Source organism: Oryzias latipes, chromosome 18, assembly GCF_002234675.1.
Source record: "Oryzias latipes chromosome 18, ASM223467v1".
Lineage (NCBI taxonomy): Eukaryota > Metazoa > Chordata > Actinopteri > Beloniformes > Adrianichthyidae > Oryzias > Oryzias latipes.
Window position 1 is genome coordinate 6204766 of NC_019876.2, and position 22603 is coordinate 6227368.

General features: G+C 41.3%; 3 protein-coding genes and 1 long non-coding RNA gene across 8 annotated transcripts; 2 read left to right on the top strand and 2 right to left on the bottom strand.

Annotated features, from left to right (window-relative positions):
* The first annotated feature begins 5184 nt into the window (after nt 1-5184).
* On the top strand, nt 5185-9385 carry LOC110017050. 2 transcript variants are annotated; one of them, XR_002292359.2, is made up of 4 exons: nt 5185-5695; nt 5802-5877; nt 7289-7365; nt 8219-9385. It is a non-coding gene; the product is annotated as an uncharacterized LOC110017050 (long non-coding RNA). The 2 variants fall into 2 exon arrangements; XR_002292358.2 differs by lacking the exon at nt 8219-9385 and adding an exon at nt 7460-7681.
* An 859-nt stretch (nt 9386-10244) lies between these two features.
* LOC101161757 (zona pellucida sperm-binding protein 3) lies at nt 10245-14494 on the bottom strand. Of its 4 annotated transcripts, none has more exons than XM_004079653.4 (9): nt 14093-14494; nt 12699-12826; nt 12530-12633; nt 12262-12439; nt 12059-12176; nt 11611-11702; nt 11414-11520; nt 11048-11161; nt 10245-10500 (listed from the first exon to the last, which is right to left on the bottom strand). In XM_004079653.4, the coding sequence occupies exons 1-8, from the start codon at nt 14393-14395 to the stop codon at nt 11073-11075; spliced, it is 1119 nt and encodes a 372-aa protein (XP_004079701.1). In that variant the 5' UTR covers nt 14396-14494; the 3' UTR covers nt 10245-10500; nt 11048-11072. The 4 variants fall into 4 exon arrangements, with proteins under 4 accessions (XP_004079701.1, XP_011485614.1, XP_020567184.1 ...); XM_011487312.3 differs by having other exon boundaries at nt 11048-11203; XM_020711525.2 differs by having other exon boundaries at nt 12262-12633.
* A 122-nt stretch (nt 14495-14616) lies between these two features.
* ufsp1 (UFM1 specific peptidase 1 (inactive)) lies at nt 14617-16450 on the top strand. Its single transcript, XM_004079720.4, has one exon. The coding sequence runs from the start codon at nt 15238-15240 to the stop codon at nt 15946-15948; it is 711 nt and encodes a 236-aa protein (XP_004079768.1). The 5' UTR covers nt 14617-15237; the 3' UTR covers nt 15949-16450.
* An 860-nt stretch (nt 16451-17310) lies between these two features.
* Nucleotides 17311-20700, bottom strand: LOC101158726 (endonuclease domain-containing 1 protein-like). Its single transcript, XM_004079721.4, has 2 exons — nt 20166-20700; nt 17311-18106 (listed from the first exon to the last, which is right to left on the bottom strand). Exons 1-2 carry the CDS (start codon nt 20481-20483, stop codon nt 17525-17527), a joined length of 900 nt encoding a protein of 299 aa, XP_004079769.1. The 5' UTR covers nt 20484-20700; the 3' UTR covers nt 17311-17524.
* Nucleotides 20701-22603: the final 1903 nt, after the last annotated feature.

The window sequence follows — 22603 nt, forward strand, 5'->3', positions numbered from 1 at the left end:
AAAGACACGGGGAAACTGGTCAATCACTTGAAGACAGCTGGGACCTCAGTAACAAAGATTACCATGGTAACAAACATTACCATGGTAACAAACAACCTCAGCTTCAACTTCATGGTGACAAGGATTCAAATCCTGCAGAGCTCCAAAGGTCTGCCTGTTTGCTCCAGTACATCCAAAAGGATTGAAAGTTCTCCAGAGACCATCTGGATCAGGGATGGGCATTGAGGGCTGCATCCCTGCTGGTTTTCCAAACTGCCATGACCTAATTGCCTGGACACACCTGATTCAGGTGATCAGCAATGAGTAGGATTACGGATATCAGGAAAACATGCAGGCACATGGACCCTTGTCGCCTGGAGTTGTCCAGCCCTTATCTGGATGATCCAGAGGAGGACTGGGAGGTGGTCAGATGAGACCAAGATGGACTGATTTGGTGTAAATACCACTCGCCGTGTTTGGAAAGTACGAGTCCTGAGTTGCATCACAAGAACACAATAACCACTGTAAAGCATGGCGGTGGAAATATCATGTTTTGGGGGAAGGATGACTGATCTGTATGAAGCAGAGGATTAATGGATCCATGTCAAAATCCTCCTTTCACCAGTAAGATCATTAAAGATGAATGACAATGATTATTTCTAAATATATTTTATCATTTTTAGTTCTCTGTGGTCCACTCTAAAAGACCTCTGTGGACAAAAAAAGTCCACACTGCCATGTATCTTCACAAGAATCCTGAGCTGAGTGTGTCACTATGAGCAGAACTACACAATCCCGCTCATATTTACACGTAGGGGCAATTTAGAATCACCAATGAATCTATGAAGCATATTTTTGGACTGAAAAGAAACCGGAGAGCCCAGAGAAAACCTTTGCATGCATGAGAAGAACTCAACAAAGAACGAATCCAGCTGAGATTTGAACCAGAACCTTTTGCTGCGAGGCAAGAGTGCTAACGTAGTGGTTAGCACTCTTGCCTCGCAGCAAGTTTACTTTCACACTGCACTGTTGAGAGTGGACCAAACTGCCATAAAACATCATGCAGATGAAACAAATATTTCTGCTTGAATTCACACTACCACTAAAAAACACAGAAAGGAACACCGGCTAGTGCCGCTAGTCCGATAATTATTATATGTTGATAAGCCCATCCACCTATTTCTTCTATAACTTTTTTTAAACATTTGTTCATTTTTCCTATAGCTAAATTGCACAGTGCGTCTAACTGTCAGAGTACGTACACACCAGACATTTGCATGGTTTTTCCCATGGTTTTCACACTGGACAAGCAGGAAAGGGCTCTATTTTAGTATATGAAAGACTCGGTGTCATAGAATTCTAGCCGGGCACAAACAGCAATTATTAACTTCTCCTTCCAAATCAGTTTACAAATGGTTGACACTTCCGTGATTTAACCCTTGTGCTATCTTAGATGACCCCACCCTTACATTGAGGTGTTCTCCCTACCATGACAAAGGTGGATAAAGGTGGAAAGATTTCATGTAATCCATGGACACCAGTGAAGATCACAAATCATTGAAGAAAAAAGGTTCAGAGCACTGTCTAGTGGGTCTGGATGACCCAACTCCCAATGTTAAAGTGCCTAGCATAGCACAAGGGTTACAAGGGAAGCTATCCCTGATTGGTCAGTTAGACCTGGTTTAACTGAAAATGGACCACACCGTTTGTACATACAGCTCGAAAATGATCACAGAAACTTGTGACTTTACATAGACTTTTCGTAGGAAATGGCCACTTAATCATGTGTTTCCAAGGGCGGTGTGAATATAGTTTAAATGGCTCACCCCTGATTTTTAATGTGCTGGATTTTTCTTTTGCCTTCATATTTGACAGTACGCATACAACCACACCAGGGTTCACTTGCAAGTGAACAGATGGTTTTCTATCAGTGGACTAGATTTTACTTATTTTTTTAAGTTCAGATGAGATTTTCACACCGACCAATCACTTTTTGATAAACCAATTTGTCCTGACCAAACAGCTCAGTGGAAACACACCTACTATAAACAGCAACAAGCACCTTTGTCCATTACAAATGTAGTCTGTCCAAATCCATGACAATAATGACAAATCTTTGATTGGTGTGCTACTTGAGAAAGTACAGTCCTGTTTGGAGTGAAAGCATAAATATAAACTAATCTCCGACATGAGGCGGCATGTAGGTTTGCTGTTTCTGTTGTGTTTCATTTGTTTTCAGCTGCTTTTGAAGAACAGATAACGGATGAGAGTTTTATCAACGCATAAAACATAACAGGACATGTCAAAATGTAAGATGCTGAAAGGGACGCTAATCGTACCATCAGGGTGTCTCAGTCATGGTCGCATCCCTGTAGACTCTTGGAGTCTTGGAAGAATGTTGCTGATAGAGACGGATAAAAACCAGACTTCTGCCACCATCAAAGTGATTTGTTTTTACTGAGGGCTTTGGGATAAACATACTTTCTCAAAGTTGGCATTGATCTTTTCTTTTTTGTAAATCGCAGACTGCAGACGTGCCTGGCAGACACCCGAAAACCCAAGTTTCAAACAGTTTCTTGGCAGAAAATTGACTTTTCAAGAAATATTTTTTTTCACTAGATTGCAGGGATGTTTCCTGAGCTTTAATTTGATGTAACCCAGTTTGTCAGAAATGTAACCCCTTCATGCCGTGTGCTATACTAATTTAGAACGTACCATATAATCCAGAACTCCACTTCATTTAGCATCATCTTGAACGGAAAAAAACATTCAACAATATCTTTTTATATAATTCAAAATAAATCAGGCACCAAGACCTAAACATTAATACTCTAAAGTTTTTTCAATGCTGCTAACATTTAGTGTATTTATCTTTTGATCTGGAGGCAGTTACATTAAGTTACAATACAATTTGAAAGATTTTAAAATGTACTTTTACATTTATATTGTGAATGGTATCCATCCCAAAAACGAATAAGCTTCAGAACTTTTTCTAAAAACTTGCAAACTTCTCAAAAAGGTTTATACCAGGAGTCTGCAACCTGAGGTTCCAGGCTCTTTCACCCCTCCAGAGTAGCTCTCTGGCTGAAGAAAGTAAAATTTTACTATTTTCTATAAGGTAGGGTTACTTTATTAGGATTAGTTGATTTAGATTAGTTAAATTTAAGCCTTATCCCATGCAACCATACAGGGATTGACCCATATGGTGTGGCTTTTTGGGTTGTCCCGTAAACGGTCATAGAGAGGAGTCGCAGGTGTGTCTTGCTGTTCCCTTGAGGATACCTGCATGTTTTCCATATATACTTTTTCTAGTGCATCGTGAACCAATGACTTCATGTTTACGTTCATGTTCTGTTTTTAGTCATGCCAAAAAAGAAATATAATTCATATTTACACTAGAAGTAAATAAAAAGCAGAATCAAATGTTCCAATAGAGTAAAATAAGACTTTGTGGCTCCAAATAAGGGTTGATCAGGAATAACTGGATCAAATGACTCTTTTACTGTTGAAGGTTTCTGACCTCTGATCTTTTGGACAAACCACTAATTAAATCTTTAGTTTAACCAATCCAAACGCATTCGTAAAGTACATATCCGTTTTCACGCCGTCCCTTAACTCTTGTGCTATCTCGTGGGGTCCAGATGACCCCACTCCCAACATTAAAGTGCCTTGGAGGCACTTTACCATTGGGAGTTGGGTCATCTAGACCCACAAGACAGTGTGCTGAACCTTTTTTCTTCAATGATTTGTGATCTTCACTGGTGTCCATGGATTACATGAAATCTTCTTCACCCTTATCCACCTTTGTCATGGTAGGGAGAACACGTCAAAGTAAGGGTGGGGTCATCTGGACCCCACAAGATGAAAAAAGGGTTAATAACCACCGTGCAGCGCTTCCACACTTACCAATGTAAATTTGTTTACATTTAACATTAATAACACTAAAGCAACTAACTATTGTGACGTTACTAATGTAAGACTTTACTAAAAAAACTTGTTAGTGAAGTGTTGTATACATGTTACCTAACACTGCTTTTTTAGCAGAATTCACTGGAATCTTGTTTCTTGTGTAAGTGTTATTTTGCTCTCACCTGTGACAGCTGCACTGTTAAGGCCGTGTCACACAGCCACCACATACATTTTGCACAAATAGCACAGATGAAAATTGGTCCTACATCGATATACGTAGAAAAAGTGAGAAAAGTTGTGGTCTTTACGTGAAATTTTCGCAGATGCATCGCGAATGAACCACATCAAAACCACCGAAAAGGTACAAATAAACCACGCAGAGACTGTGCTATAATTTGAACGTGATATGTGCGCCGTATACGCATCATAAAAGTCATACATTGGTGATACATGCGTGAAAAGTCCGTTAGACACACGTGGAATGATTTTGGAAAGCCACAAATTTGTGTTTGTATCTCGCAAAAATCCTGCACAGTTGCGTAAGATTTACGTAAAATGTAGAATACACATAAACCGCGTGATTCTCAACCAACCAAAAATTCTGAAAAGCTCAAAACCAAATTCACGCACAGAACCGTCGCCCGAAACCGTTGATGAACATCAATGGCAAGAAACACTGACGTATATCATGCCTTTAAAGCTGGTTAAAAACTTCAGCTTAATGTTACGCAAAAAACTTTAATGAGTTGTAATTGTATGTGCTATCTTAGATGACCCCACCCTGACATTGACGTGTTCTCCCTACCATGACAAAGGTGAATAAAGGTGGAAAGATTTCATGTAATCCATGGACACCAGTGAAGATCACAAATCATTGAAGAAAAAAGGTTCAGAGCACTGTCTAGTGGGTCTAGATGACCCAACTCCCAATGTTAAAGTGCCTTGGATAGCACAAGGGTTACGTGTTTTTTCTAGCGGATCAATAACCAAAGGTTAAAGGTTGCAGACCCCTGAATTATACCATCAAAACTGATGTCGTGGACATACTTCTGATTAAATCTTTCATATTATATCAATTCAGTCCAAACATATTCATCTTTGTAGAGCCTATAGGAACGCAAATATCGCATGTGCTCATTCTGACCGCTGACCGGCCCTTTGGAACCAAAGGGAAGGAAGTATATTGAGGTTTCCGGGAAGTCCTCCCTGTTTGACTCACAGGAGAGGACGCTCCACCACCCGTTTCTTCATCTGCCAGGAAGTTTAAGCATGTTTGCATTATTTATTACTGGACGCCGGCATTGTGACGTTGAGTGGAATGCACGGCATTCCTCAAAAAGTATATTTGGAAACCGATAAGCCAAATATAGCTCAGGTTTACGTGGCGTGGGAGTTTTGTAAATCTGTAGCAGACGTGCTTAAGGATCCACTTTTAAGCACAGACCTACAGAACTGAGAGGAGGATGGGTGGTCTTCAGGTCAGGCTGAGGGAGCTTTAAGGGAACATTGTCTGCAATGCAAAGCTGAAGACCCTGTTGGCGGCTTTGTCGCACTGTTTGCTTAAAGCACTGTTTGCTTATGTCTGAGCCAACATGAGAGAGAGAGCGAAAGGAGACAAGGTACGTGCTGCGAGCCATGCTCCACGATCACAGAAAAGGATTGGGGTGGGAGGTGAGGGATGTGCGGGGGCAGGGGTGTCCAGCCACAGTGGCTCCTGGTGTGGAATGGGACGCAGCGACCGAATCTGGGAATCATGGGAGTCGGGGATGAACCCTCGTGCACTTGGTTAACCAACAAAGACCACCAGGTTGGACAAACAACACGCTGGGTGGGCTGTATTATGCATCAGAGGCAGTGAAAGTGGACATCTATGGCCCCTTTTTTTTTTTTATACGTCTTGCTTTCTTATCCAGGTTTTTTGGGCTCTCGGCCAATTAGGTCTCCTCCTCTGGCGCGACACAAGACAGGAAGCTGACATAAAAGAATGAGGTGACTGAATGAAAGCGACACAGGAGCCAAGACGGGAGCTCAGACAGTAGCCACCGACGCGGTCGGAAGCGATTGTTGATCTCACGGTCCTATTCAATTTATTACGAGAAACTGTACGAAATGACAGCCACTGAGCTTTAAAAATACCCTTATGGAATCCTGGATAGTTAACAGCACAACAATGCAGCAGTTATCAGGAATGGAAAGAGAAACACTTAACTCTGTATTCTGTGTCTTGACCTATTGGTGGAATCGGTACATTTCTATCTAATTCTTTTATTTAAAAAAAAAAAAAAAGGTAATTCCCTTCCAAATATTGTGGAGAAAATTTGACATCATCCACCACAGAATCTGCTGAATCCCTTATGGGGGCCATAGGGTTGCTGGAGCCTATCCCTTCTGCTGTTGGATAAAGGCGGAGTACATCCTGAACGGGTAGCCAGTCTGTCAACAGGGCCACACTCACAGGCACTCCTCAGGGCAGCTCAGCCCTTGTGCTATCTTAGATGACCCCACCCTCACATTGACGTGTTCTCCCTACCATGACAAAGGTGGATAAAGGTGGAAAGATTTCATGTAATCCATGGACACCAGTGAAGATCACAAATCATTGAAGAAAAAAGGTTCAGAGCACTGTCTAGTGGGTCTAGATGACCCAACTCCCAACGTTAAGAAACGTTGAAGTGCCTAGGATAGCACAAGGGTTACAGAGTTTTGACTATGGGAGGAAGCCAGAGTGACCGGAGAAAACCCACTGATACATGCCAACTTCAACCAAATAGGTCTCAGCTGGGATTTTAACCAGCGTGGGGCGGCCGTGGTGCAGAGGCAAGAGCTGTCCACCTCTTTTTTTGGAAGATTTCAGGTTTGCCGGGCCCACGCATGGAAGTGCTCTTGTGCAAGACCCCGAACCCCAGATTGCTCCTGGTGATTATGTTACCTAGTAACACTTTGTGACGTAAAGTGGGGTTACACTTAATGTTAGTAACACTTTACGTTTGTAACACTTTGTAACATAAAGTTCATAACACCGGCACAGAGGAGATTGATTGACAATAGTCGACAGCCAGTCAGGACGCAGAACACAATCCTCTGCCAAAAAAAATAAAGCATGCAAAATTGCACCAAAAAAATCTGCAAAACAGAAAGAGGAACGCCGATGCAGCGAGGGACCACTGCGAGATCTACATCACTCCCATTGTGGTTTGTGGCATTCAAGGGTCTTCTGCTCAGACGTGCATTTGTGCTTTAGTTTCAGACAGATTCCAGAGCATCATGACATTAAGAGTTCTTTGAAAACATACAAGCAAAAGACGCCCAAACCATCAACCTTCTACCACAATACTCCACAGTGGGTTTAAAGACTTTATGCCGATGACCTTTAACAACAAATAAACTGCTTTATTTTTAGATTGCATAAGCGGTGCTGCCATGGACTCGTTTAGCACGCTGACAACACCTGTGGGGTCAGGAACACCCTCCTCCAAGGTAAGATGAAAAAGGAGATATTTATGATTTTCTTTTGCTGTAGAAAGACCTTTATGAATGATTACAACCCTTTTTTTCAAACTGATGTATATAGGTTTGATTGGCTGCCCCCCCCCATCACAACCAACTGAAAGTAATGTGTCTTTATGGAGGAAAACTGCAGACCAATGGTCCAAATATGTCACAGTAATTTACATCTTAAACTTTCCAAATCTTGTCCTATAACCCTTGTGCCATCTTAGGCACTTTGACATTGGGATTTGGGTCATCTAAACCCACTAGACAGTGCTCTGAACCTTTTTTCTTCAATGATTTGTGATTTTCACTGGTGTCCATGGATTACATGAAATCTTTCCACCTTTATCCACCTTTGTCATGGTAGGGAGAACATGTCAATGTAAGGGTGGGGTCATCTAAGATAGCACAAGGGTTAAGACCCTCTCTGATGAAAATTGTGTATTTAGTGTCTTTAACATGTTCTCGTGGCATTTATCTGATGATGGAGGAAAAATATTAAGGAAAATTGGCTAAAAATTGCATTTCAGAGTGTTTATTTGTGCAAATCGTTGTGAATCAGGAGCAGACAAAAAAATGGAGTTTGATAAAGATGGTGTTTGTGACAGAACCTGAGTGGAAGGACTTCTGAGATGGAAGAAAGTCCATATATCTGGATTTAAAAACATTTTGAATGTACCTTCACTTCTGCACGTCCACCCCTCTCCCACGTGTCGGCTAACCTCTCACGCCGTCTCTGTCTTTTTCTGTCAGCCTCACACCTCTTATCAAACCCGACCGCTCAACACTTTCTTAGTTCTACTTCATAATCTGCCCCCTCTTTTGGCCGCCCTTCCAGGTATTTCCTGTTCGAAGCCACGTCCGCGTACTACGCCACCACTGGAAAAGGCTAAATCTTTCTGTATGTGATGAAACCCAAATTTATTTACAATGATGACGACAAAAAAAAGAAGTTTTTACTCAATGTTTTTTTTTAAAGTGATGCTAAATTAAGTGGAGTCCTGGATTAAATGGTACATTGTGAATTAGCGACATATGTTAGTTTTGCTTTTATCCTCACATTCTAGTGACCATCAGTCTGTTTAAAGATGGAAATCAGCCTTAAAGGCTACAATCTTTACATTTGAAACGTATACGTCACATTTAGATACGCTAACCCTGTCTTAAACATTCAGTTGGGGACAAACTTGACCTTATCTTGACCCTGTGACCATCTCACCACGTCCTCCTCATGTCTTATTAGTGAAAATGACGTCAGGGTTACAGATTTTTATAAGTCTTTAATTCTTAAACTACAGATTCTTTTTTAAATATAACCATAGATCAGACTTCACCTGACGGCACTGCGGAGGACCTGATCAGTGGCGTGAAGAAGTTCTTGTTAATGTCCTGGTTTTAATGTTTCATGCCTTAAAAGCAGTTTAACTATTGGACAAAATAAACTCTAAATGGGTCTTTACATTTACATTTATGTTTTGTGAGCATCAAACATTAGATTTGAAACACAATATGTGTATAAAACCACCAAAAAACCACAAGCTCAGTTTGACAGAAATTTGTGCAAAAATGGTAGAATAGAGAAAAGTCTAGAATTCACAGAAACTGCTTGTTAAATGACAGAAAACTCTTCTTTTGGGCCTTTCTGAAACCTTCTCCAAAACTTCACATGAGGATGTCAGACCTCAACAAGATGAGACTTTATTAAAAATAAGTAAAACACATAAAGGACTTTAAATAAAAGGCTTTTATTTTGTAGGACTTCAGTCAGACTGAACTGGTCAAAGTGTGTCAGAGCTTGAAGCCCTTTGCTGCTGAAGAGTCTGAATGACTGTTTAGAATAGAATAGAAAATAAAAAGAAAAGAATGATAGAAAAAAGGGATAGAACAGAAAGGGATGAAGTTAAAAAGTACAGAAAGGAATAGAAAAATTACATAAAGAAAGGATGTAATAGAAAAGAGTTAAAAATTATATAAAAGAATAGTAAAAATAGAAAAGAAAATGATAAAAGACGATAAAAAAATAGAAGAATAGAGAATTAATTAGAAAAAAAAGGTTAGAAAAAAATTTGAAAACAATATATTAGAAATTACTAAAACAGTAAAAAAAATTGTAGAATAGAATAGAAAAAAGGAGAAAAGAAAAAATAGAAAATGAATTTATTGGAAAATGAGAGAATAAATTAGAATAAAAAAGAAAATGACAGATTAGAAAAGAATAGAATGGTAAAAAAAAAGAAAATTGTAGAATTGTAGAGAATAGAAAAATGAAAAGGATGGATTGGAAAACAATAGAATATAATAAATTAGACTAAAATAGACTATCGGCATTTTCACTGGTACAATAAATTAAGGTGCTCTTTGCACAGCTCTTCATTTATAAAAAATAAAAATAAATTATTCTTTTAATAAATTCTTTAAGTCTTATAATCAAAAAGGTTTTAATACAGAAAAAAAACCACTTAGACTTAAAATGATCATTTCTGGAAGAAATATTTGGTTTTTCTCCACAAATGTCCATCAACCTGAGAACTTTTTCTGGACCAAAAACAAAAGTGAAGATTGTCGCCTGAAAAGTTTATCCTACGCGGAAACTCGTAAACTTTGACCAGTGTGTTTCCCCCTGAGACGCTGACATGAACGTGGCTGCGGCGTCTTTCCCCAACGCCTTCCTGCACGTTCGTGCGCCTTCGTCAAACCTGCAGAGAGACGGGACGAAAGGCCGCACGTCCCAGAGCAACAACCGGGTTTCATTGTTTTAGTTTCTGAGCAAATATTGACAGAAAGCCGACTCACAAACGCACATTATGTAATCAAAACATCACTCATCCATTCACAGAAATGGAGCTCAGGCTCCCACCCGCCTGTTGAGAAAAAAAAAGAATCCTTTTATTTATTTCTAATTAAATCAATCCCTGAATTTATTTGTGTGCAAAAACAAAACCGAAAGCAGGATTCCCCTCTGCTCCGTCACATTTGCTGTCCCAGGACCGCACAGGTCTTCCTGCAGCACACACACACACACACATTCTTTTCTGTTCATCCATTGTGGTTCTTCTCTCTGGAAAGTCCTGGTCTGCTCACTTCTCTGACCAACGACCTCCTCGGTCCAGATGGAGGAACCTGCTCAAAGTCACAGCAGAGGGAAACTGTCGGTGTTTTCCATCCAGCGACACATTCTGCCATGTTTGCCGCGTCCAGATGCTCCAGAGTTCTCTACATCGCATGTGAAACTCCTATCATCGTAACGGCCTGGATATGTTTTAACAAACACTTCTAAGCATTCGCTGTATGTGACGGCTGGACTATCAAATCGGAGTCCCTGATTGGTCAACTGGTTTCAATTTCTATTGTTCTTATATCCCGAAAAAAGACGTACAACTTGTGTAGCTATGCGTGAACGCAGGGGTTTTGAATGCGGAACACCAGAAAGCGCACGTACGTGCTTTTACAGACTTCTCAGCCCGCTGTGAGCGTGGCTTCACTTGGACCAATCGCTGCTCAGCGACGTCATCTGGTTCCAACATGGTGGTGTCTAGATTGCGTGAAAATGGCGGCTAAATTGACCTTATTTGGTTGTAGCCAGGAGTTCGCTCGCTCCAGTTTTCATAAACAGTCGCTGGTTTGGAGTCATCGTAAAAAAATAAAAAAATAAAAAAAGGCTGCTTACCGTCTGAAACTGTGGGGGCAGCTCTTCACTGATTGACTGACAGCCGGCCCGTCCAATGAGAGCGCTCCAAAGTGTGCAGTGGTCCAACGGTCCTGTCGGCCTCAAACCTCCCACCTGTTAACCAGATCACGAGCCAGCTTACTGTCGGCAGAACACCTGAAAGGAGCCAAAGCCTCAGTCCCGGCTGCCTGTCCGGGCCGATGTTTGCAGGACAAATGGTCAGATCTGTTCGCGGTATGCAGGTGACCTTCAGGAAATGTCAAGGTCAAGTATCAAGGCGCCTGCGCTTCCCTTAGGATGCAGCCGCTCCTCTTAGGGGCCCGGGTGCAAGTGACAAAGGCTCTACCAAATGAGTGGGGTTCAAACCTATCTGCAACGACGTGGAGTCTCCGCGGTTCTCCTCTCCCTCCAGACTCAGGCAGTCCGAGTCGCAGCATTCGCACACGGCGCCGTTCCCGTCGGTGGCTCGCCAGCTGAAGGACAGAAACCACCCTGACAAACCTGCGCCTCCGTAAAACAATGAAATAAAACAAAGAGCTGAAAGCCGCTCCGCTCGTGCTGACCTGAAGGTGGCTCTGTGGAAGAAACAGGCTTTGTCCAGGTGGCTGTGGTGGCTCCGCTTGGGGGCGGCTTTGAGGTGGCAGCTGATGAACATCTGAGGGAAAACAGAGACGTCTCCTTAACCGGGACCTGATGTCATGTTCTGATCCCTTTGAAAGCGTTTCCAGTGGTCTCTTAGTCATGACTGCACCGTTTTTAGCCAACAATTTAAAAACCTGTGTCATTTTCTAGCATCTGCAGAGCAGCAGGAGTTCATTAGAAATTAGAAATACGCCCTTTTTTTTGGTCTGCTCCTGATTCATGAGTATTTCAATAAAAAAATACTCGGAAATGCAATTGAAATCTTGATTTTGAGATCAGAGAAATGCCTCAGTAACTTGTTTAAACACCATTTTCATCAGACTGCGGTCCTTAAATCCATACCCGCCATGCTAAAAGTCTATTCAGTACCTGGTCCACAGGTGTCTTTCTGAAGCGGAAAGCCTGGACGCTGAAGCACAGCCGGTCATCCCGCTGCCTGGGCAGGAATCTGGATGAAGATCCTGGCAGGACACTGTCCATTAGACATCTGCAACAGGAGGAATTTAGGGACAAAGAAACATCATGGATCTCATCTCCAGCTCCTGTCGTGTCATCTGACCGAGAAAACGGACCCGTGTTTGGTTATGAAGCTGTATCTGAGCTCGGAGAGGGGGTCAGGCTGCACGGTGGCGGCGCAGTGGTCCACATACAGAGTGAGGGGGGGGTGCAGCGCCGAATCCACAGCGGCCTCCAAAAACACTGCTTCCCCCTGCTGGAACACAGAGGAGCTGCGCGCGGAGGCGCATTCATCTGTGCAGGAGGAGCACAGAAAAACAGACAGGTGAGACATTGTTGTTGTTGTTGTTGTTTTAAAGTCGGGGCTGAACAGGATGAATTCACCCGCCATGATACGAAGGGAGAAGCGCAGGAGGCCGAAGCCGCGGATGCTGGACGTCATCGGTATCCAGGTCGGCATCAGTGGCTCTCCTATAACTTTCTGCTTCCTGATCTCAACAGGAAAACATAAATTATACACAAAAAAAAACACTTTTTTATAGTCTAGCCTCACCTTTCATAGTAGCACTCAACAGGTATGACTGTGGTCACGCCGCGGACGATCACGCTGCCGGTGGCGGTGGGAAGGATAGCCGGGAAGAGCAGCAGCTGATTGGAGTACAAGAGCCAATCCCCGTCAACCTGCAGGCCAATAAAAAACATCTTATTTTTATGTAATCATAAACCAGTAATCATTTCACGTTTTACTTCAGATCTGTTCATTCATTTAGTCTCCAAACAATTGAACACAAAATATACAAAATAGTAAATCAAAGGAGAAAGATTTTAAATCTCAGTGAGGTTTTTACTTTGTCCTTATTTATAGTTTATTTTCAGTTTTTCATATTTAATTTGGTTTAATTAAAGCTTTTTAAACATTTATATATATTTTATCAGTACATCTTCTTTCTTGAGGCACATTTTTTTGAAGTTTCTTTTTATTTGCCATACTTTAAATTGCGTTTAACTTAAAGATACATTTGCTGTAAAAAGTAGCATTGAAGTTTATTTTATCAAGTTTCCTTGAGTATAAGCATAGCAAGTATACTATAGACGATGTGTAGTGTAAGTGTACTAACCTCTTCATAGTAAATTAAAACGTTTTAGGTTTATAGAAAAAACTTTAGGTTTCCTGCCTCATTTTAGGGATAATTGAAATGCATTTAAATGGGATTTTATAAATAAAAACAATTGAAAAGTCATTAAAATATCCCAAAAATCATTGATAAATCTCACGGTAGTTTAAAAGTGTTTATTCTTAATAAATAAGTCAACGTTTTCTAAGTTAGACCAAATACTATTGATTTTCATTAATAAGTAGATACACTCTTTAAAAGTACGAGATTCAGTAAAATCTTTAAAAGATTTTTTAAACCAATAAGTTTATATTTACTGGAGTTATTAGAATTATTTACAAAAACACTTTAAAACTTAAAAATAATTGAAAATGATACCACTTTTGTTATGAAGTAGCAGGAATTTATAAAAAAAAAATTAGAGGACCTAGCTGCAGACCTGAACATCCACAACCGGAAGTCCTCGACCGGAAACGGAATTCTCCCCGTATCTAGAGGAAAAAAAAAACTTTCTTCTAACTGGCGACCCTAACAGTTACTTTTTTTCCGTTTTGAGTTTGAATAAAAGTTTCTTCTACAGCTGTAAGCTCTCGAACATGAACGTTTTTTAATCGCCTGAACTGCCATGTGGTGCATTGTGGGAGTTGACGTTTACAGACTTTCTAATTTGCCTTAGAAATATCGTGAAATTAGGTGCAGAAAAGGTATCTGAACATTTCAAAATAAAATGACTATGACTAAAACATAATTTTATTTGTTGTAACCTACAATAGAAAGTTTTTGTAAAAGGTAATTATAAATCTCACTCAGGTTTTGAGCTAACTTTTCTCACCCTGGACTCGGTTCCGCAATCCTGCAGCCCCGCAGACAGAACCATCACCTCGGTGTCGGTTCCGGGCCTCTCGGGTCCACAGGTCGAGTTCCATCCGAGCCGAATGAGCTCCGGACTGAACGGGGTGTTTGTTTTCCGGAAGAACTCCCTCTGAACGGTTATTCTCATCTTGTTTTCTTCACATTGTATTTTAAGCTCCTCGTTCTCCGGGTTTTCTAACGTGTGCTCCTGTGATGCGCAACAGAAGAACAATAAAACTGCGACGAATTTCCTCATTTTAGGATATTTTAATATTGTGGACATTGTGGGAAAAGGAGGGGAACTGGAAAACACAATATTAGCCGCTAATTAGCGTTATTTCTGGCCGGCTGGTAGGATCCATTCGAAGACGCATAGAAAACTCTGTAAATCTGTATTATTAAAATATAAAAATACTTGTACTTAATTTCTAATGGTAAATTTTCAAATAATATTTTTTCAATCATCTACTTTTATTTGTAAATTTCAATAAAAATTACATTCAAACGTAACGTTTACAGTAAAATCGCAATGTTGAAAAACTCAACTTTTTTTCCTCGAACTCGGCATGACGAGAAACTGTTTTTGGCGTTTTTAAAGTAGTTTTTGCTTAAAGTAAAAAAACACGCACACGCATTGTTATAAAATTATTCTGTCGGGTTTAAGAGCTGTTTGGCGTTTTTTATAGTAGTTTTTGAAAATAATAATGATAATTTGAGACGTAGAGTTTGGACAATGAGTGTCCCTGAACGTATCAATACGAGTGAGCGCAGATCGGGGGGGGAAACTGTACTTTTTCTGTTGTAGTCAGGACTGGTTTTACATTCTCGGTTTCACGGACAACTGTTTGCCCTTTTATAAAATACTTTTTGCACAAAATGAAGAAAAAACAGATATTGATAGGGCTAATTGTTTACAGGGTGTAACTGAACGCACCAAGGCGAATAAGCAGTGTAGAAAGCGGAACCTTGCTGTTTTGTTTCAGTCAGGACTGATAGTACTGTTACACAAGAGCGCTCCCGGTTTGACGAACAGCTGTTTGGTGTTTCTAAGTAGTTTTTGCTCAATATATATATAGAAAACAATACTGAAAGCTAAACAAGTGTTTGATTAAAATTAATCACCGAATGTCTGAGGAGAAGATCGACTGGGGTGGGAAAGGACTAGAGGAGGGGAACTTCAGGAGAACCTTGATGAAGAACGTACATGAAGGTCTTCCCCAGCCCCTTAAAGAACCGGCTAGATGCTCCATGATCAGAGGGGACTACGTTTACTTTTACTATGGCTGTGATGGACAGGACGACCGGGGATGGGGGTGTGGGTATCGAACCGTCCAGACCATGTCCTCCTGGATCTGCTGCAACCGCCGCGGCGCAGAACGCAAAGCTGTCCCGAGTCTGCCGGAGATCCAGCAAGCCCTGGTGACCGTGAGGGACAAGCCCAGCTCCTTTTCCGGCTCCAGGGAGTGGATCGGGACCTTTGAGGGCTCCCTGGTTCTGGATCTCCTCTATGAGGTCCCCTGTAAGCTGGTCCACATCCGCGGTGGAGCGGAGCTGGAGAGCATCGCAGTCCAGGAGCTCCATCGGCACTTCCAGGAGCACGGGTCTCCTGTCATGATGGGGGGCGACAGGGACAACTCCTCCAAGGGAATTTTGGGGGTGTGCACCGGGGCGGGCGGGAGCCACCTGCTGGTCCTGGACCCCCACTATTATGGGGGTCACCTGGAGAAGCAGGAGTTTCAGGGGAGAGGGTGGGTGTCCTGGAAGCGAGTGTCGTCTTTAGAACAGACCTCCTTCTATAATCTGTGTATGCCACAAACGCCAAAAAAGACGCCATAAAAAAACAGCCTGTCAGTTAAAAATGGATTTGAATGAGTTTGTGTTTGAATTCTGACTCTATGCTTCAATTGGAAAGTATTTTTCCCAACAACTGTGAGTCAGGGCCCTCTAGAGGTGGCTTTGTGCTATTACAGGTTCGGCATTTTTCTGATAGTGGTGGACATTCATACAGATAATTAAGCTCAAAATAACTTTTTCTAAAGATTCGGTGAACAAGAAGTAGATTAAAAGAAATGGCAATTGAAGCTGTGACATCACAGATACGCTGGGCGAGCCACAAGCGCTCCACTTGTAGACAACCAGATCCACATACAACTTTGTTTTCCTTGTATGAGGTGTAGGACTGGGAAGCTTCAAAATTGCTCGCCATTTTTGGATCCACCCTGAGGTTAAGTGTGAGCTTGCAAGAGAGCGTGTAAACCAAGAACTCTCAACTATGGGGAGTGGAAGAGGGGCGGTGTTACTGTTTTTCCAATAAACTCCTGCAGCTATGCAGAAAGTATGTCTTGCATTTTAAGTTTGTTTTTTTTATCTTATGGAGCCCTGCACGTGACATTAAAAAAACCACAACCCTGAAATCAATAATTTGTGGCACTGAATTATTGAATTGAATAGAATTTTGTGACCACAAATTACTATTTTGTTGGCGCAAACTAGCATTTTGTCACCACAAGTCAGCATTTTGTGGGTGCAATTTGGTGTTATTTTTGGGGACACATTAATGAGGGAGCAAGAATCGAACATACGAATACACAATAAAATAAATAAACAACAATTAAAGAAAAAAATGTTTATGCCCTGTCCAGGGCTCCGTAGTTTTGGCTAAAGATGTCATAATCACAATTAAATAATAGCAGAGAATGCTTGTAGAATAGATCAAAAGATGATCAGAATTGGTTTTTGAGCAAGTATTTTCAAAACATTGTTTGAGCGACTACATCAGCTTAAAATGGGTGGGATGTTTCAAGGAGAATCCAGTAGTTTTTCAAAATAAAGCTTCCTTTCAATCATAAAAAATAAGGACCCCTGCAGGCTGGTATCACTCACCTAAATGTTTAAGGTTATAAATTCTGACCATAAGCTTTTATTTTAATAAAAGTGAAAGTAATTTTCCAACAACTGTAATTCAGGTCCCCCTAGAGGGGGCTTGATGCTATTACAAGTTAAAACTCTTTTTTTTTTTTTTTTTTTTTTTTTTTTTTTTTTTTAATGTAAAGTTTTATTAATTGAGTTTTACAAAATTGTTTTCTCTTTGTTTTGTTTGGGTTTTCTTAAATTCCAGTCCTCTTTGGGGGTTAATACATTCATACTTGTAAAAATTGAAGAACCACTGATCTAGCTTCAATTTTCTCAAAACTACTGTCATCACTCATTATTTTTATTTAGTCAAAATACAGGTTGGGGATTTCAGATATTTGTAAAGATTGAACTTTATTATTAGATTAAGAGAACAATCAATCCTGAAATATCCACAATTCTCCAATTTCCGTTCAATTTTGACACATATGGAAGGTTCTAGTGTAGCTTTGGGCGGTACCGACCCACACTGACACGGAAGGTTAGCGGACGATTAAGCTCAGGTTTCTGAGGCGCAGTCGTTGTAAAAGATCTGGAAGTTCTTGTCCACATTCATCCTGCCTCTGAGGAACTTCTCCAGGTTCTTGAGAGGAACCTCAACCATGTGGTTATTGACCCGATCGTTGAGCCCGTAAGCCCCGAACACGGGGAACTTGTAGCGCACAAAGTAGGGCGCGTTCTGGTCGAATTCTGTGCAGCAGTAGGCCGACCACGTGTACTCGGGAACGGCCACGCGCTCCTGGTTGTTACGGCGGATGGTGTGACCCGACGTGGTGACTCCGGTTACCACGAAGGCTTTGCCGCGGCAGTAGTTGTTAAGGCGCCTTCGTATGAGGTCCTTGTGTTCGGCCCAGGGACCCAGGTTGAACTCCCGGATCTGGGGTACCACGTTGGTTAGGGTGTAGGTGGAGGCTTTGTCCAGAGGATCTGCCTGGTGTTCGTCTGGGTTCAGTTGGCCGCGCTCGTACTGAACGACGTCAGCGTAGTCTTCCAGAACCGCTTGAGTGTCCTCAAAGTTCATGTGCATTCCTGAAGACTGAGGGAAGGGCTCCATGTTGCTGCTGCTCTGGTCCGAGGCCAACTGTGGACAGGATAACAGTTCCATTTTCATATAAGAGACACTTTTTTATAGCTACATATCTCGTTTTAGACAAGCTATCACCCATTGACTTTGTAAGAAAATTGGACTGAGTGACCCCTCCCCACTGGTGTCCCAAACAGGAAGTACCTTCTGGCTCCAAAAAGCCAGTTTCCCATTACTGTCATTCTATTGGTCCGAATAACCATTCTTGGGTTCTTGATAACCCCCATTTTATTTATGATATTTTTCCTGTAGTTCGAGTTGATCAAGTTAAAAAATTGACCTATCAGATGCCTCGAAAAAAGTAGGTGGAGCCGGCTTGTCCTTACGTCCAATGTTTGACAGATTTTGTGTGGTCTGTTTTCCAGTGGTAGGGGTGTGGACTTCCTACAACTTTACAGTTGATTGGGGGGGAGTGGTTGCCATAGAAACGTCAACTCAGACTGACTGGAACCAATTACTAGTATTTGACGATGTCTGGTTCCAACGTGTATCGTGAAAAAACGGCGACTGAATTGAATTCATTTTGGTTGGAGCGAGAAGTAAACCGACTTTTAGGGGTGATATAGAAGCTGAGTCTAGAACTGAACGCAACAGACACGTGTTACGCCACATTGACCGGGCCGATGCGTGAAACGGACTAAACTGTTGTTTTCTTGTACAGCAAGAAAAATGAAAGTCTTTGAAGATACATTTTGATTTTGATGCTTATTTATCGAAAATGGATTTCACTTTCATTTCATACACATTAGCCATGTTAGAAGCGTCAGCGATACCTGTAACTCCCAACGTTGTTTGAAAGACGTAATAAAACAGATTAGCTACGTTTCCATGACGCAAATGTGCAAAACTTTACTGAAATTCTAGAAATGTCGAAAAAACTCAATTTTGAAATTACACTGTTTCCATTAAATCGTTACCATGCAAATAAAACCAGCTCACATGATACGTCATTCAAAAATACGCTAACGGATGTACACAATACTTTGATTGACAGCAGATTCTTTAAAATTTCTGCCACGGCACTAGCGCTCATCATCATCTATCAAAGGAGACTTCAGCGTGGGAGTGGCTACGGATGAAGGGATTATGGGAAATGGTGGTTGATGATTTTGCAGAGGTGCTGTGGATCCAACAATTCCGTATGACACACTCAACTTTTGATGAGCTCTGTGACTCTGTGGGACCTCCTGTGGCGCCCGCCGTGCAGCGACCAAGACAGCCAGTTCCTACCAAGAAGCAAATCGCCATCCGGTTGTTGGACATGTGACTTTAATTCTAAAAGAAAGTGTTTTCATTGAAGTTTTGTGAAATATGTCAGTATCGGTTCAAAAACCCCCTCCTCCTAGCCCAAAAACATTTTTTCGATAAATGCGAGTTTTTTTCAAAATTGTCAAATCCAATTTGCGCAATTTCATAAACAATGGAAACGCATCTAATGATACCATTCAGACTGACATAACTGTGACCACGCTAACTCCCAACCTTGTTGATTACACGCAAAAAACAAACAGTGTGACCCTGTTGCTCGTGTTAGCATGTCCACAGTATCAATAACTCCCAACTTAGTTTGCAACTCGTAAAGCGTAAGCGACTGACATTTTGACAGAGCGCTGTGTTCCTCTGAAAGTCGCTTCAACATCAGTTAACACAACAAGAATGAATCCATAAATAAAGCGCTCTGGATTGTAATTTCCCCTTTTAACAACAGCATAATTTATTTATTTTTTTCAAAGGACGAATCGTTCAACACACACAATGCATTGTGGTCTATATTTGCTGATCTAGTGAGCATCGGTGCACACTGGTTTTTTGGAAATATACAGGTCACTGGATTTTGGAATTGTAGATTCGGACACCTGGAAAATTGGTGAACGCCTCATATGGTGCTGTAACTGGGGAGTCGTGTGGGAATTCTGACACAACCGTAGACTTTTCGGTTGTTCTTTGTTTTTAGTACCTGTTGTGTTTGATGAAATGTGCTGCATTTTCCTGTTGGATTCAAGGAAACTGTCCAATTTTATTACCGAAATTATTTTTTGATCGAGCCCAAACCCACCTGAGGTTCAAACATCCACGGAAAGTCCACCTTCTTTTCCCCGTCTGTCTTCTTGAACACATAGGCAGAGTAGACAGGGATGTGCCGGCGTGTGTCGTACAGAGTGACGTAGCGCGGTTGATCCTCGTACCTCTGGCAGATCTTCTTGAAGGCTTTGATGAAGTAGCCCCGCGGCGGGGTGCCCATGAACAGAGAGTCTTTGCAGCGCTCCACATGGTTGAAATCCCCCACGACGCCTGTCTGGACGCCCTGCAGGACCACACAGCTCAGGATGGTGAGAAGCAAGGCAGCAGCGCCGCTTACAGATCCAGGTTCCATCGCTGCAGTTTAGTTGCTCTCAGCCGCACTGCTGTACCTGCAAGTCCTTCTCAGCTCGATCACACCTAACATTTCCTTTCTGGCTCATCTGTGCTACAAGGAATATAATCTCCCATGATGGAGTCCTTTCCATATATTCAAATGGCTGCATAGATGGTTGCAGCAGCTCTAAATGAGTGAATGTTATCACTTTATCTGTGGCCTCATCCACGACTCTGACAAGCCATAGAGTAGACTCAATGGAAGCTGCTTCTGCGATACCTTCAGCTTCACCTTTATCCCGCATTTATCCTCCATGAAAGGAGCTCCATGGTGCACTTTCATTATAGGGACGTGTTTTTGTTATAGATGAAGCAGGAAGGGGTTTTTTGAACATCACAGTGTGAAAAAAGCCCCAACCCTTCATTCTTTTATCTTTCAAAGTAGCTCACCATTTTGGGGGGGTGGGGGGTTGTCACGAGGTTGCTGGAGCCTATCCTAGCTACTGTTAGGCGAAGGCAAGGTACACCCTGGACAGGTCACCAGTTGATCCCAGAGCCCTGATCTTCTAACAATCAAATCACGTTTGTTTGTTTTTTTTGTTTTTGCAGAAATTGCAGCATTTTAAGCTACGTTCACACCGCCCATGGCGACACCTGGTCAAGCCACCACTTCCGACAAAAGTCTATGTAAACACAAGTTTCGGGATTCCGCTTACAAACTCGCGTTCGCAAGTAGCGTCGCAGGTTTTTATGACCATTTCGGCCATTGGACAAGCGATGAACCAGGTCAAACTGACCAATCAGGGACTCAGATTTGGTGGTGACATTTGGATTTATCCGGTGAACCCAGACCAGCCGGACGATGTCTGCGTTTGTTTTTCAAATAAGGAATAAAATAAGATGATGGTAATCCATATCCGCCATTGAAAGGACCCCAGCAATGAACCGAAATGTTAACGTTTTGTGCCCAAATTGCGACATTTGCACCGCTTTTCACATTTCCCACCAAGTCTCTTCCAACTGTAGATTTCGGACGTTCTCTAGTAAACAAAACAAAACAAAAAAAGAAGGAGCCCCTCCCTGCTTGCCCAGTGTGAACATCATGTGTTAATGCCCAGTGTGTACGTAGTCTGTGATGGACTGATCAGTATAAGGCAAGGACAGCGAAAAAGTCACATCAAGAATATTTAAATTTATTCTTCAAAACATGTAGATGGGAAAAAATGGGCTCTTAAAAGAGGTCAAAGTAACAAAATCAACTCAAGCTTTAAATTTAACAGAAGACATCTGAACAGACAAACAAACTTGCTTAAACAGATCTACCTAATTGAGAACACATGGGAACATATATAGTGGCTGATCAGTTTACTCAGCTTAATGTAATACTTTATTAATTTTCATTACATTGTTGACATTTTCTATCACTTTCCATTTATTAGTTCATATATATATATATCTAAGGTTAATTTAGTGTTCAGATCTGACATAAAGCTGGACCGAAAAGACATGAAAGGAGAAAAACAGCCGAGCTTTTTATGAAAACAACATCATTAGTTTATAAATGAATTATGGGAGGATTTTTACTGTTGGTGCTGCACAAAATTAGGATAACACCAAATAGTTTCTGGAGTGATCCCAGGTGATTTTTGATATAGTTTTGAATGTTTTATCAATTTAAAAAAAATAAAGTAGATTCACAGAAACAGGTTTGTAAAATCTGAACTCCTCTTCAATATGATTCATAAGGACCTTTGCTTACTTCACTTAAATTTAGAAAAAGTGAAACTGCAGGAAAACTTTCCACTTTTGATCATGATAATAAGTTACCAACAAGGTTTTGGTTGCCTTTACTTTTTCTTTTCTGAATGTTCTTAATGTTTAGGGGGGAAAGGAAGAGGGGCGGGGTACACAAGCGCATGATTGGTCTGCTGTGGTCATTACTGAAGCTCAATGGGAGTCCACTATGTTATGTTTTGTGAATGTAATATTAAAAATGTCTCAGATGTCTCAAAGTTGGACTTTCAATCAAATGGGGAAGTAATAGATTGAGGATGATTAATTAGTGATTGCAGCTAATTAATGACTAATGAACTTTTTATGGTGGTTTTTAGATGACTTTCGGGCTGAAAAACCATGACT

What these genes read in the sequence shown, in the direction of transcription:
- ufsp1 (XM_004079720.4), top strand. Translation starts at nt 15,238, where the DNA reads ATGTCTGAGGAGAAGATCGACTGGGGTGGGAAAGGACTAGAGGAGGGG.
- LOC101158726 (XM_004079721.4), bottom strand. Translation starts at nt 20,483, where the DNA reads ATGGAACCTGGATCTGTAAGCGGCGCTGCTGCCTTGCTTCTCACCATC. An exon ending in CGTGGATGTTTGAACCTCAG is followed by an intron (nt 18,107 to 20,165) that starts GTGGGTTTGGGC and finishes TCCTGTCCACAG; the next exon opens with TTGGCCTCGGACCAGAGCAG.
- LOC101161757 (XM_020711524.1), bottom strand. Translation starts at nt 14,395, where the DNA reads ATGTCCACAATATTAAAATATCCTAAAATGAGGAAATTCGTCGCAGTT. An exon ending in AGCTTCATAACCAAACACGG is followed by an intron (nt 12,177 to 12,261) that starts GTCCGTTTTCTC and finishes CTCCTGTTGCAG; the next exon opens with ATGTCTAATGGACAGTGTCC. An exon ending in CTCCACGTCGTTGCAGATAG is followed by an intron (nt 11,204 to 11,413) that starts GTTTGAACCCCA and finishes GGCTCCTTTCAG; the next exon opens with GTGTTCTGCCGACAGTAAGC.